This window comes from Helianthus annuus, chromosome 13 (assembly GCF_002127325.2).
Source record: "Helianthus annuus cultivar XRQ/B chromosome 13, HanXRQr2.0-SUNRISE, whole genome shotgun sequence".
Taxonomy (NCBI): domain Eukaryota; kingdom Viridiplantae; phylum Streptophyta; class Magnoliopsida; order Asterales; family Asteraceae; genus Helianthus; species Helianthus annuus.
In genome coordinates this window covers 160,061,504-160,077,265 of record NC_035445.2, presented here as the reverse complement: position 1 = coordinate 160,077,265, position 15,762 = coordinate 160,061,504, and the positions used below count along the sequence as shown (strand labels likewise).

The 15,762-nt window shown below is 34.3% G+C and overlaps 1 protein-coding gene across 2 annotated transcripts; it reads right to left on the bottom strand.

Moving 5' to 3' along the window:
* Window positions 1-6,901: 6,901 nt before the first annotated feature.
* On the bottom strand, window positions 6,902-12,939 carry LOC110899995 (vegetative cell wall protein gp1-like). 2 transcript variants are annotated; one of them, XR_004876471.1, is made up of 9 exons: window positions 12,744-12,939; window positions 11,108-12,645; window positions 10,974-11,003; window positions 10,411-10,507; window positions 10,050-10,322; window positions 9,046-9,586; window positions 8,121-8,226; window positions 7,966-8,043; window positions 6,902-7,769 (listed from the first exon to the last, which is right to left on the bottom strand). XR_004876471.1 is itself a non-coding variant. In XM_035981691.1 (5 exons), exons 2-4 carry the CDS (start codon window positions 9,493-9,495, stop codon window positions 8,017-8,019), a joined length of 630 nt encoding a protein of 209 aa, XP_035837584.1. In that variant the 5' UTR covers window positions 9,496-9,586; window positions 10,050-10,159; the 3' UTR covers window positions 6,902-7,769; window positions 7,966-8,016. The 2 variants fall into 2 exon arrangements, 1 of the variants encoding a protein (XP_035837584.1); XM_035981691.1 differs by lacking the exons at window positions 10,411-10,507; window positions 10,974-11,003; window positions 11,108-12,645; window positions 12,744-12,939 and having other exon boundaries at window positions 8,121-8,273; window positions 10,050-10,159.
* Between the last annotated feature and the right edge of the window lie 2,823 nt (window positions 12,940-15,762).

Here is a 15,762-nt window from a genome sequence, read left to right as displayed (position 1 = left end):
TAGAATTTTATCAATAAAAATTCCATGTACTATATCTATATGTGTTTAACTTTGATTGAAAGACGCAGACAAGTTCATTATGTATGAATAGTTTTATAATATATTTTTATTTTTTATATTTTTTTGCCGTACCCGTATCTTGAATTTTTGAGTTTTGCCATTCTCCGTACCCGTATCGTCCCCGTACCCCAGTCCCGTACCCGTTTCCGTACTACATAGGTGAAACAGGTTAATAGTACTCGCATGTGTAACTAAAAGGGTTAAACATGTCAGTTTAAACACATATCATTTATTAAACATATCAGCCTAAACACGATCCGCTATTAAATGATTTAAAGACGATAACCAAATACATGAATGTTTTCGTATCGTGTGAAAATGACCACCCCCTGTGTGGTGAAAAACTAATTCTACCATTTAAAGTTATTTTCAACAGTGTATATTTTTATGTTAGGTACTTAACAACTATAATAAAAATATATGTTTGAAATAATTAATACGAATTCTATAAGCAACGTGTAATGTTGAAACTTTCACTTAATAATAACTTAAAAAATATATATCATCATCATACTCATTATATTCCACTAATAGCAAAGCAAATGTAAGGTCTGAGAATGGTAAAATGTAGACAATTTTATCTCTACCCCATAGGAATAAAGCGACTGCTTCCAGTGATACTCCCGACTCGAAACTTAAAAAATATGTATGTATATTTATATTGGAAATTATAAGATACTTATCATATTTGTAACTGAAGTAATAAATAAACTAGGTATATTATCATCAGTTTTTTCTTACGCTATGCATTGTGGTTAACTAAAGAGTACATGAACGTTTTGCCACATCGTAGGCTTTAGCTATCAAATTGTTGTTAACTAAGGTGGTGTTTGTTTTTTCAGACCCAAAAGGTCTGCAGTCTGCGAACCACATCTGCAGACATCTGCAAGAGAAGAGGTGGACCAAAGTCTGCAAGGAGAAGAGAGTTTGTTTTTTTTACTTTTACAAAAACCACTTCACAACACACACACACACAGAACACTCCTCTCTCTCTGCCTTCATCTACCACCACCACAACCATCCGCCACCACCTCCTCCACATCCATTCCAGCGATATTTTAGCAGCCACCATCACGTTTTTTTTGGGCAGCAACATCCACAAAAGTCAAGGGAATCATTATTTTTGATGGGCCTTTACCATTCACGAAAGATGGCAGCAACATATTAGAATTCTTGGATTCTTGAATCATTAATAACACCATCATTATCATCGATTGGGGGAAGCAGCCGTACACCACTATTTTTGCGGTGGAAATTTTGGGATGTGGTGGTGGAGGTGGTGGCGGAGATGTGGTGGTGGAGGTGGTGGCGGGGATGTGGTGGTGGAGGTAGTGGTGGAGATGTGGCGGTGGAGAGTGGTCTGTGTTTTGAAAGAGAGAAGAGGTGAGAATAGGTGAGCTTATGTCTGCGTGGGGAAGAGGTGGGGAAGAGGTAAAAGGTGAGAAGTGCTTCTGGAAAACAAACAAGCTGCAGGACCCAAAGGTCTGCGCGTGTCTGCGCGACGCAGACATAAGTGGGCAGAATTGCTTCTGGCCGAAAAACAAACAACACCTAAAAATTAAATAAAATAAAAAGAGTGATTGGTTGATTAGGGGTGGACCATATCTTCTTATCCTCTCATTCCCGTAAAGGGGTAACTTCTTCCCTTTTGACGTCTCCCTTTAACTATCATGTTACAGTGTTTAACGCTCGTGAAAGGATGAGGTGGCATAGGCGCCACCCCACAATTTCAACCTTAATGATTTTGTATAAACATTATTTTCAATACATTTTAACTATATATGATAAAGTAGGTTAGAAAGTCATGTATTACATGAAGTTGAATAAATGAAGTACTAAATAGTTAGTAATAAAAATTTAAGAATTACAAAAAAATATATGGACATAAAGTATATTAAATAAATAAAAGATGTAATACAAATGTGTGAAACTAGAAGGTTTTCTCGCGCTTCGCAACGAGTTTCGGTGGGTTTCCTCGCGCATCTTCGCAAGGTTCGGTGACAGTACGATACAAGTATTTGAAGGTTAAAACCAGTAAATACCGGTACCGTATAAACCGGTATCAAAAACGTCAAAAGTTGGTACCGAATCGGTACCAACAATATTTCGGTTTCGAGTACCATTTACTCATCCTTAGGTATGAGTACGATACAAACACTCGTTATAGAAATCGAAAGAGATATCATGACGCGTGTATGTATTAACTAATGATATTTCCGTATGTGTCGATTCGGTTTATCACGATAAAGAGCAGAAAAATCAATTATAATTGACATGTTTGTTTTTTAATAAAAGTTGGTAAGAAATATAATTTCAGTTATAGTTTGTAGGTAAAGGATCAAATAAAAATAATATTAACGTACGAAACGTACGCATTGAGGGAAAAGGCAAAAAGTGGCGGTGTCATTTTGGTAATTATGAGCAACTTCAAAATAACTGGGGAAAAAGCAAAAAGTGTCTTGTAGAGTAATTTTGAGCATCTGTAGAGTAATTTGGGGAAATGTAGGGTAATTATCAAATTACTCTAGTAGAGTAATTTTGACTTCTGTAAAGTAATTTTGGAAAAATGTCTTGTAGAGTAATTTTGTTAGCATTTAGTTATGGGGTTTAGCTTTATGGTTTAGTTTTTAGCTTTTAGTTGGGGGGGGGGGGGGGAGGGGAGTGTTTAGGTTTTTTTAGGTTTTTGGGGGGTGGGGGGATGGTTTAGGTTTTTTGGGGGTGGTTTAGGTTTTTTTTAGGTTTTTTTTTTTTTTTTGGGGGGGGGGAGGGGGTGATTTAGGTTTTTGTAGGGTGGGGGGGTTAGTGTAATTTTGATAATTACCCTACACGACCAAAATTACTCTACAGAAGCTCAAAATTACTCTACTAGAGTAATTTCGAAGTTGGTGATAATTACCAAAATGACACCGCCACTTTTTTGACTTTTCTTTCACTTCGTACGTTTCGTACGTTTATTTTATTTTCATGTGAACTTAACTCATAGTTTGTAAGTGAAAAACTTGAAACATAAATTATAAAATTAAATGAAATTAAAAGAAATTGATTTGGATGCATTTTTGTATTATTCACCGCATGGATATCCTTATTTTTAGTGGTCACAAGGGCAAAATCAGAAAACACCGAAAACAAATTGGCAAAACTCGAGAAACCAAGAAGTAAACTGGCGCAAAGCCATGTTATGATTGATATATATAATAATAAGGAAGGCAGGGAAAAAATCTTGGAGTCACAAAATTTGTGACACATGATGAAACAAATGACTTATTTATCAGATAAAGTCTGTTAGATGTAATATAAGTTTAACCATGGTAATGTTTTATCAAATCATTAAATTTATAATTAACTAGGTTATCACCCGCGAACTTCGCGGGTTGGACCATTTAAATTGTATCAAACACAACTGTATATACATTTTTAAAAGAGATATTGGATTTAAATAACCTGAACTTTCATCAATTGGTCGATAACACTCTCAACTTTCGATTTGTATCACACCACTCTCAACTTTTAACTTATTAGCCGATAGCACTTCCAAACTAACCTAGTTTGCTGACAACAACTGCCACGTCACCAAACCAGTGCCACGAAAGCTACCACATCATCAAAAAGCCAAGCTAGATGCCACGTTTGCTGCCACATCATCAAAAAAGCTAACTCAGACGCCACGTCAGCTGCCACATCATTAAATTTTTTTACGTAAAATGTCATGTCACCACACAAGTTCCATATCAACAAAAAACTAACTGGGTTAGGATTTAGTTAGTTCGGAAGTGCTTTCGGCCAATATGTTGAAAGTTGGTAGTGGCGTGATACAAATATACGACATGTTACAAAGTAAATATATCATTAGCTATGTTTACAAAATGCGGCACCTGTTTACCTGATTTTTTCCATAACTTACTTTATAGAGTTTGGAATTTTGGTTTCTTTGATTGGTCTTGATTTTGATCCGTGAACAAAATAAAAAAGATTAGCACAGCAGCATCAAGTTTAAGCAAAACCATTATATTGTCATAAAAAGGCAACATCATAATGGGCATTGAGTAAGTAAAACCATTGTACTGTCATAAAAATGCAACATCATACTGGGCATTGAGTAATGAACTATTAAATAATGGTATGTCTACTATGAAGAAGAACTGTTGAATTTAGGATATACAATACAGTTAGTAGTCATAGGCATAGTTAAAGCCAACTTAGAGTATTAGAATCAAATAGGCCGAAGAAAAACCGTCGTCTTTATTTTTCTTTATAATACATAGGTTATCACCAATGAGTACTCACGGATTCAGATATTTAAAATTTATTAAACACAACTTTATATATAATTTAAAAGACGAATAATGTTTGAACAAAATCAAAAAATGTGTATGAATTTTATTTACAATCTCCTCTAATTGTTTAACAAAAATTTTATCAGATTCATTGATCTCTGTACAATGATGGCAACTTTCGATCACTCAGAACTTAAAAAACTGAGCCGAAGTTAAATAAGTAATCTGATCCTTTATATGTGAAATCATAGATGTTGCCTTCTAACTCTAAATTATGTGAACTTTATAGCGTGCAACTAAACATAACAATCATTACCATCTTGCCAAATCTCACTATTGATTTGTAAGGTAATTTTATAAACTATTGGGACATTTCATGACTATGCAAAAGCTTAATATAAAGGGTGACCACCTTTGTTATTAATTGTATGTCATCAACAATAGAGAGGATACAATTGAGCCAAATCTCCAATCAAATTTTAAGTCATACGCCAAAAGTAGAGTTTAAAAAAATCCAGCATTACCATAGTGCGAAATCTCATAAAGCTATTATATTGACCTGGCCCTTCATTCCATTTATATTTTTCTTTCTTTTCTGCATAAAAAACAGCACACGAATTTACAATTATTAATCAACACAAAAAAACAAAGTAATATAATTATAAAGAAAAATTAATGATCGTAGCACAGCCATGCTTAATGTTGAGAGTCCCAATCTTGGATCCATCTTTTTGTGTGGATCATCAGCACAAGTGCACTTGACAAATGTTGAATAACTTCTTCATCCGAGGAGTATCCATACATTTGGTTTCTAACCACTCAGCAATAAATAGTTTACCAAGATAAATAGCCTTTTTGTCAAGCTCCTTGCCAGCCACAGTTTAAACTACAAAAGGTAGGAATAACTTACAGTTAAAAATATAGAAAATTGACATTAATAAACTTTAGTAAAATAATCTATTATATATAAAAGGATATGTTGCTCAAGGAATTTAAAGGAGAGAAAAAACCAACATTAAAGACCCTTGATACTTGAGCTTGAGCAAGATGGACAAAATCATCGTTGTTCCTCATATATATTCATGGATACGATTTGTAAGTAATTAATTGCATTATTACTTGTATGAAGAGTTATGGTTCCATTAGGAAACCAAGGAAGAAGCTCATTTGCTGAAGTCACAATCTCAAAAAGCTGCACACTAAAAAAGCAAATCATTTAAGCAATACATGGGTACAAAGCTCGTTAGGGGTGTTCACGGTTCGGTTTCAAACCGTGAAACCGCCCAAACCGGTCTGGTTCAGTTTCACGGTCGGTTTTTTTAGTTATCTTTCGGTCGGTCGGTTTCAATATTTGCAAACCGTAGCAAACGGTTTGGTTTACGGTTTATAGCAAAAACCAACCATAATAAACCGGGCCGGACTGTAAGAACATATTTTATTTTATTTATAATATATCATCACATATTATATATATAGACATAAAAAAAGGACAACTAAATTTAATCTAAGTAAATTAATAGTGTTAACTATAAAATGGGCCACTTTCAATTTCATTAATTAATATATAACTTCTATTTCAGGTTTTGCAAGCATGCTTAATATTTGCACGGACGACATCTATTGATAGGTAACTTGATTTTATCATTCTTACACATATATGAATGCCCAACTTCAGCCTATTTTTATTTGTTTTGAATGTTCACAGTTTGAAGTTAGGGTAGCAAGCTTTTGGATAACATCCTTTTGGACAACAACCTTTTGGACACCATCCACAACAGCAGCCAACATCTTTTGTTTTGATGTATATGGGCATCTCTTTTTGATGTAACAAACTAACAGTATCTAACAGTCCATATTTGAAACAATTTGGTTTAAGAATTATGGATAAGTATTATTATATCCTCTAATTTGGACAGTTTATTTTTTTCTTTCTTTTGTTTTATTTTTTCACTTTTAGCAATTAAGGCCCAAATAGTTCAACGGTTCGGTTTCGGTTTTTAATCACCAAAAACTGTGACTACCGGTTTGGTTCATGTTTGACCCAAAAACTGACTAAACCGGACCATGAACAACCCTAAAGCTCGTCCTGCTGATCAGGAGATGCTACAAGTACCTCAGCAACTTGAGTCAAACAAACTGAAGCATGCCCCAAAACTTGTAAATATAATGATATTTTAATAAAAAAAATCATTTAACCATCCTAGGTAGCTAAAATTAAATATTTGTAGTACTCACCTTGGCATTATGGTAATGGTAGAAAAAAGATTAGTCAATAAAGGAATAGCATCCATAACAAAATCAACAGCATCAGATGGAAGTTTCTTGCACATGTTTAAATACAAACCAAGAAGTCAATAAAATAAGATATACTTCTAACATGACAGGGCTAAAGTACAACCAGTATTTATACGGTTTGAAGAGATGGTACCAAAACTTGCTGGTCCTTCCATGCTAAAACGCCAGCCAATAAATAAAAGAAAATGTAATCATCAACGACATACCTTGATATGCTTGCAACACCATCGAATCATATCTGGTCGTTGTTTGTTAATGTCATTTGTGATCCCCGACTTAATTTGTTGTAAATGATTCAAGAATATGAACGAACACACCTTACTTTTTTAGCAAAAAGTGCCGGAACAAAAATAAACCACATAAAATTACTCTATCGGTTGTAGAATGATGTTTGTGATTACATAGAATGAGAAATATTAAAAGGAACAATCAATGGGTCGGCTATATGGCGAAAATTGTACCATACACAAATAGTTATTCTTGTTGGCAATTTAAGCAACCATACTAATTAGTAGATACATAATAAATCAGTAATCTTATATACTTTAACGTTAATACTTTTCATTTAAAAGATCAAAAATTAACTGTGTCTTAAACAAAGCCTAACAAAATGATTTCCTGAATCTGTTTAAAACCTGAGCCTCTATATCCTACGGATAGCTCGGTACCAACCGGTACCTAAAATCCCAAAAAATGGGTATCAATACTCGTACCGAAAATACCCGGTATGGTTTGGTACCGGTACAGACCAGTATTTGAAGGTACCGCACTGTACCGGTACAAAAAACGCTAAATATCATTGCAGAAAATTATGTCGGTTCGGAAATTCGCTACCGGTACCCCGGTACCATTTTACAAACCTTCATAGTAAGATTCAATGATGTTTGATACTGTCTTGGATTTCAATTTTGACTATTGTCTAATAACCATGTTTGAACTATACACGAAATTCTCTTCACCGGCAACTGTGGAATTCAGCCTACCAGCAGCACAAACGTTGTTGACCACACGAACCAGGTCCCCACTTACCCTTGTTCCATCAACACGCCTATCAAATTCTGAAAGTCCGTTTGCTTTTCGCTCTTTCCTTCTCTTGCTCTCCTTGTCTCTTTCTTTCCTCAGCCATTGGTCTACTGTTCTCTGTAAATACAAAGAAGCTGTGTTGATTGCTCCATTGACTTTGACTTTTTAGGTCAATATATTATTTCTCAAGCTTGAAACTAACATGGGGTTATCAGAAACGTATACATCAATGTTAAGTAAAATTATATCTTTATAATGTGGTAATACAATTTATTTTGTAACCAAGTTGACGTGTGAACCAAGTGAAACTGACCATTAAAGATAGGTTGCTCATCTTTTTGACCTCTTCCATAGTCGATGCTAACTACAACTTCCCATGAGCAACATAAACCTAAAATAAAGATTATAACTTTGTTACCATGATAGCATATTGGACTTAAAATAAATGGATAATGATTAAAAGCTTACGATGTGTGAAGGCCAATTCTCAAGGCCATCAAATATGTGTGTAGCATATATAATAGTAGCACCGAGCTCTTCACATTCCTTTTTTAGGAAAGTCAAAAGATCAGCCCTGGCAAGTACATCTAGGTCAACCGTAATTTCATCAAGAAGAAGAACCTATACAGATGAGTTAGTCCCACACGATTAATATAATAATAAACGTATAAAAACAAACTCGAAAAGCAAATGGTTAATGTTATCAGAAAAGAAACTGGAATCTAACACTTCATCACATGAACCAACATTTGACCGATTGTCAAATTTACCATTTAGTAACATTTAATCACCTTGTGAACAGTCTATGTTTCTCTAATATAAGTTGCTACACAGTCACCTTGAACCTTATTAAAGTTAACCAGGTTGAAACTCGGCTGTAAGTTATGCACAAAAGTAATGAACCCCGTGTGTTCAACCATGTGAAGCGGGTAATCATGTAGTATGATCATTCAAGCATTCTCTTGACGACACACACCAAGGTCAAACACATAGTAAGAAGCAACCGAGCTTTTATAACGCCCTTTGGCTGTACCATTAACCAGGGTCGTCTTAGAGGTCAACAGGTCGCGGCGTACAACCGCCTTTAAACAATATACTTTCACTTTTCTATAATCATGTACTTAAACAATATTCTATCATTTGTTTTTAATTTTTGCAATTATATCACCGAATTGTAAAATATTTTCTTAGTGACACGTCATTTGTAAGAGCAAAGTTAATTAAATGTTAAATTAAATATTAACATATTATTAGTGAGTAAATAAACTTTTTCAAGTTATGCTAGTATAATAATTTAATATAAATTTTAAATGGATAAATTAAAAGACAAGTTCCACGAATCAAATCTTCTGCAAATCAACAAAATCCATGGAAAAAGGGTGAAGCGTAGTACCTTTGAATGATTACCAGTTTGAGTTGGTAATGGTAATATTGGAGGCTGAGTTTCTGTAGGATCCGAAACTGGTGCCGACGGTTCAGATGACGGTGCTGGTGCAGGGGCCGGCGCTGGTGCAGGTTCTGGTGTGGATGGTCCAGATGATGGTGATGGTGCTGGTGCATAGGGTACGGATGACGGTGCTGGTGCAGACAGTACGGATGACGGTGCAGGTGGTCCGAATGATGGTGCTGGTGCAGACAGTCCGGATGATGGTGCTGATGCAGATGGTCCGGATGATGGTGCTGGTGCATACAGTGCAGACGGTCCGGATGACGGTACTGGCGCAAAAGGTCCGGATGACGGTACTGGCGCAAAAGGTCCGGATGACGGTGCTGGCCCAAAAGGTCCAGATGACAGTGGCGCAAATAGTCCAGATGACGGTGGCACAAAAGGTCCAAATATCATAAAATTGCTCAAAAGCACATGATTTATTTAACTGTATTTAAACAAAAAAAAATAAACCTGGATTGCAAATTGCGTAAAAATTCATCTACATCTGCAACAAAATAACAATAAACAATCAATAATTCACAACTACACAAAGTCAAAGGCAACAAAAAAAGCAAAAAACAATCACTAAAACACAATGAACAATACCGTATATGCAGTTAAAATGTCAAGTAGACTTTAATTTAAATAGCTTATCATACTCGGGTTTATATGGCAGCCAGTTTAACCTATGAACTCGTTAAAAAACTCGCCAACTCATTTGGCACGATTAAATAAACGGGTTATACGGGACATCTCCGGGTTACGCAAATTTAAAAGTGCTTGGGTTAGGGTTGGTGTTTACGACACCAGTTAAAAGTAACCTGCACGAGAATCGTAGAATGTACAAACGCATAATAAAAATTAATGTTGTCGCAAGTCCAAGTAATACCCTGAACCAACTCATCTCATTATTTTTGATAATTTTATATGCATTGGGAAGGTTAATAAATTCTTTAAACCAATCTTACCGAATTGACTAACTAAATAGCATCAAATGCCAACTGAACCAACTCATCTTTATTCAACACAGCATATCCTCGAGCATAGAACAGACTCCATTAAACGGTCTACAATCAAAACATCAACTCGTTAAACCAAACAATCAAAAACCTCATTAATCAAATCAGTCATTATATATCTTACTTATTTGCATCATTAACCGTTATACCCTCTAACCCGATCCGAATCACATTAATTTACTTCTGCTCACTGCTAGGTTTAAAATCAATCTTTTTCTTGACCTAAAAGCCACCAAAAGATTCAGCATTGCAAGTCTTATATGGGAACAATAATATGTTATATAACAGATGAAAAGGTGCAAGAACAAACTTTAGGGTGCACATCACGCAAGCACGCTTTACAGTTGCAATTGTCAAGGCAAACAGGGCAGCACTCAGCAAATTCCTCTTCTGACATGTTAGGATACCTACCAAACAATATAAACAACAAAAATAAGCTAAAATCACTATAAAAATAGCTCTTTTTAACCACATAGCCAAAATAGTTATGCACAATTCAAAGTTGACTAAGATATTAACATACATGAAACAAAAAAACAAAGTTTTAATAAATCATACCATGTTGTTAAACACATGGCAAAAAGGGAAGAGGAATCAACCACTTTATAGTATGAGTTAACATTTGTCATATCAAAATGCTAAAGTTTTGAAAGGATTACTATCAAAATGTGTATAAAATACATTTTGAAAGGATTACTATCAAAATGTGTATGACAACATGGTATGATTAAATCATACCACTTTATAGTTCCATAACCCTAATTCCCCAACACAACAAAAAGTGAAGAGGAATCAACTTTATAGTTGTCAATAATCTGTATATGAATACATTTTGAAAGGATTACTAACAGAACTGGAATCCATAACTCATACCTTCAATTTGATGATGTACTCTTCCTCTTTCTAATTGAACAAAATGCAACCATCATTAATAACATCAAAATCAACGATTTAAGATAAAATATATGAACAATATGAAAAGGAAAAAGGTTAGTGTTAACTCTTACAATCGATCGATGAATATGAATCTCATTGATTGTATATATGACAACTTTGACCAAAACCCAAAGAGCTTCAAATCTGTCGATTAAGGAACCCAAATCGGATTATATCAGTCTTGAAAAGCATAAAACAACAGTATGATAATTCATGCATAAAACAAAAGCATGATAGTTCATGAAAGGATGTGCAGATTATATAACTCAAAATAAAAAATAAAAAACCGCTGTAGAATGATGGACAATGATTTTCATCGATGATAATTCCATAATTCCACAAAAGCCCATTAAATAAAGCTGCAAATTTAACAAAAGCCCATTAATCTTCAAATTTTATAGAAGATAGTATATATGAATGCAAAGGAAACTGGATTATAAACCTTCGGCTGCTACTTTAGCTTAAAATCTAAAAAACTAATACCATTTTTGCAGTCCACGATTCCACATACATAATAGTAGTTAATCAGATAAAATGCAATGAAGAAGACGATCAGCTGAAGCATGTTATACAGTTAATACACAGTTAATATGTGTGAAGGCTATCCAAGTATTGACTTTCATTAAGGCGACCTGTTTGTAATAACAATCTTACATGATAGGAAAATATGTACTTTTTTTCTTTATAGAAATTGAGGTCACATTTGTGCCGGAAAATCATAAAATGGCTAAAACAGTTCTAACTTTAAAAAAACTCTTAAAACATCCTTCATTACAATGCATATTTCTCTTCTTAGAAATGATAGAAGGGTGGCTTTTCAGATTTTGATCATTATACGATACTAACTTAGTTTGTAAAAAATTAGGGGTGTTTTTGTCATTTTATATTATTCCAGTATTAGTTTTGCGGAATTGGTATATACAAAAACATATACAAACTTTTGTGGCCAATAAAGTTGTTTTTTCTTAATATGGGCCGCCTTAACAAATTTGTTTGAAAAAACGCATGGTCTCTAGATACATTATCCCATCGTTCAGTGACATATAAATATGTAATAAGAATGAAAAAGACACGGAAATGGACGGAAATGGAATGGACAATAGTAATAGATCCTTCAGTTACCCTATGACTTCTTTTCCTTCTCACTTTTCATTAAGCAAATTATCTTGTTACGCAAACTAAATGAAACCGAATTTTGAAATCCAAGCATTCATCTCATTAACGATAAGATGAATATCAGAATATGATAAATATCTATATTTGATTCAAGGGATTGAATTACTGGATTAATTTAAAATTAATTCCATATCCAAATCGGTACTAATCAGTACTAAACCCTAATTTCATGTTCTTCAAAACCCTTACATTTGCTCGTAGCCTGGCAATTAAGACACATATATATGTAACATAAACGAACAGAAGAATTTAATCATAAGAAAATGAAGCCCTAATTGAAGAAATAAAAAAACGACCCTAATGCTTACCTTTGCAGAACATTCCGAATGAAAGAAAATGATGAAGCGTAATGAATCTCTTACCAGAACACCAAGAAGCAGAAATGTTCATCAAATCGCCATAAATCTCTTACCTAAAACCGTGAAGCAGCAATCTTCATCAAATTTTCAAAGATTTAGTTTGAAACTTTGAATAAAATTTACTTTAATGGTTACATATATCATCAAAAAACCCCAAATCGGTGAACTTTACCAGTAGGATTGGATGAATGAGAAAGTAGAACCACCATCATCGGTGAACTTTACCGGTAGGATAATCAGAAAGCATCAGCGGCGATGAATCATGGTCGGCATATCAAACCAACATCACTTGAATCCAACTATGTTACCTCTGATTGCCACAAAAATGAAAGCGGCGATGAAGTTTTTGGTTAGGGTTTACAGGGAGAATAGGAAAGAAAGTTGTCTCTGTGGATTTTATATATATATATCCGAAAACACGGGTATCAAATGACCCGAACAAAAATGGATCCCGCGTGAATTAAAGATTTAGTGTATTGAGAATGGATTCCCTCCTAAACCATATTGCCACATCAGCCTAGATGGCCAAAGACAAAGGACACATAGCCCAAATCCATCTCATTTATATATATACTAGGTTATAACCCCGTGTATTACACGGGGTTGAATAAATAAATTTTATATACTAAATAATAAAACAATATATCTTTAAAAACCTTATTTATTGTACAGGTTGAATAAATATAATTTTATATATTAAATAATAAAAAGTTATATCTCTCCTTCATCCGTAGCAAGTACTCATTTCTATTTAGTTGATGACAAATGTCCTTAAAGTGGTTTCTTTTATTATATATTGTATAGATTTAAGTCAAAGATATAAGTGATTCAAAAAAATAAAACCATTTTAGTGAATCGATTTGGGCTTTGATTATAATTGTCCACTAAAGTTAGCTCTATTCCTTTCATATACAAAGCCCAATTTCCTTTTTATTTATACAAGTTATGCTTTAAATTTCATTCAATCCATTTTTCTTCTCAATATTTTTCTTAGAGAATGTCTTACATAAATGGATAAAGGTTTTTACATATTCATGATCCATTGTCTTCTCAATGCGTAATTTACTTTCATGGTTGTGTTAGTAGTTCAATATTTTTAATAAAAAATTAAACTAATAATATTTAGTTTGAGGGTTATCTATAATACAAAATATTAAATTAAATAATATTTAGTAGAAGAGTTATCTATAATTAATTAGAAGAAATTAAATTAAAATAATAATTATCTATAAGAGATGACCTAATATGATGACAAGTGTCCCTAAAGTGGTTTCTTTTATTATATAGTATAGATATAAGCTTTAAATTTCTTAGCATCCCTACAAACAAAGCCACCATCACATCGATGAAGATGGAGAACCTACAAAGCAGTTTTTGATGCCAAACATACCAAAAATGAAGAAAGTTATTTCAGTTGTCAATAAAGTTCGATATTTACTAAAATGGAACCATGTGACCTTGGGAAACTAATGTTACCTTCAAATTAGTAGATATAAATAGTCACTTTTTCACAGATTAATTAGGGTATTCGAATGAACCACTAAATATTCTAATCCCTTTAAAATTACATAACATAATACAAGTACCACAATATCTTTACTTTAAAATTACATAATATAAGTACCACAGTATCTTTTATTGAAACACCACAAAACTCTGTTTTGAAAATAAGTTAATTATCGTAGGGGCGGGGCATTCCAAGGATTGGTTTATGTTATCACATTGTCGTAACTGTGGCGATCACGGTATATGGTTTATCTGTGTTCACCATCACGCCTAGATGGGAGAAAAAGTGAAGGATTGTGAGGGAAATTTTTGGAAGGTGCCAAGTGATCAAGTGATTGTGTGAAACATTGCCCCAACCCATTGGATCACCAGAACCCGTGAAAAGTGGATATGAGGTGGCATAGCTTGATTGGTTTGTGCCGAGTGATCAGATGATGGTTTTCCCCATCGACCCTTAGACCATGTGTAGTGGTTAAGAAAAATAATGCCCTCACCATGGGGCATTATCCGACACGTGGCAGTCCAGTCAGCATGGGGCGTTATTGCAAAAGTGGCGTAGTGCGAAAAATGCCCAAATAATGCCCCTTCCAATCATTAAAAAAAGGCAAACTAAATGATCATTAGCTAGTCAAACCCACTTCTTCTCCCATTGGCCACATGCAAGAATCAAATGGAGCTATGCAGCGTTTTCTTAATAACGCCAAAATCAAATTTCTGAATTTTTTTTTTTAAATAACGCCTAGTGTAATGGATGGGGGACACTTTTTTTCAATTTTTTTTTTAAAATCACGCCCCACTACGGGTGGCCTTAGACCATGTGTAGTGGTTAAGAAAAATAATGCCCCCACCATGGGACATTATCCGACACGTGGCAACCCAGTCAGCATGTGGCGTTATTGCAAAAGTGGCGTAGTGGGAATAATGCCCAAATAATGCCCCTTCCAATCAATAAACAAAAAAAAAAGCTAACTAATTTCTTATTGGCCAGTCAAAGATCAGTCAACCCATCACGCTCCCTTCTTGGCGTTTTAATAATAACGCTAACACAATTTTTTTTTTCAAAAATAACCCCCCAAAACGCCCTATGTAATAGGTGTGGGGGCGTTTTTTTTGGCTTTTTTTTGAAAAATAACCTCCCACTACGGGTGGTCTTAGTAGAATAGTTCCCTCTTCAACTGCTAAGTTTTTAGTTTTCTTTGAAACCTATGAAAACCAGTGATCTCCACAAATTAATTACTTATCATATATTGTCAGTAAGACTTAAACCCAAAACTTTCCTATACCTAGGTATTTAAAGATTTTACCTTTATCAACAGATCAGTTAAAAATAAACCTTGTTAACAGCAAATAAATCCATATCCATAAAAAAAGAAATTATATATCCATATCCATAAGAGAAAAGTTATTTTCTTTATTTTTTCAATCCTTAAACCTATGGGGTATGGGGCTTGGGTTGGGACGTGGATTGGAAGAAAACGCCTAAGCCATCACCCTGGGTGGGCTTGGGTTGGAGCGTGGCCCTTGGGTTTGGGTTTCAAGCTGGGCGTGGGGCGATCTTGACAAGCTGACATGGCGGGTTCTCAATGGCCAAACCAAAATAGCCGTTGGCCAACGACTATGTTAAAAAAATTATCTTTTCACTATAAAACTCACATTTTTCTTCCATTTTTACCACATTCAACCAC

Excerpts from the sequence above, each read along its gene's own strand:
- LOC110899995 (XM_035981691.1), bottom strand. The coding sequence starts at position 9,495 with ATGATATTTGGACCTTTTGTGCCACCGTCATCTGGACTATTTGCGCCA. Across the intron at positions 8,274-9,045 it reads AAACTGGTAATCATTCAAAG|GTTCTTCTTCTTGATGAAAT; the intron begins GTACTACGCTTC and ends TCATCTGTATAG. Across the intron at positions 8,044-8,120 it reads AGAATTGGCCTTCACACATC|GTTTATGTTGCTCATGGGAA; the intron begins GTAAGCTTTTAA and ends TCTTTATTTTAG.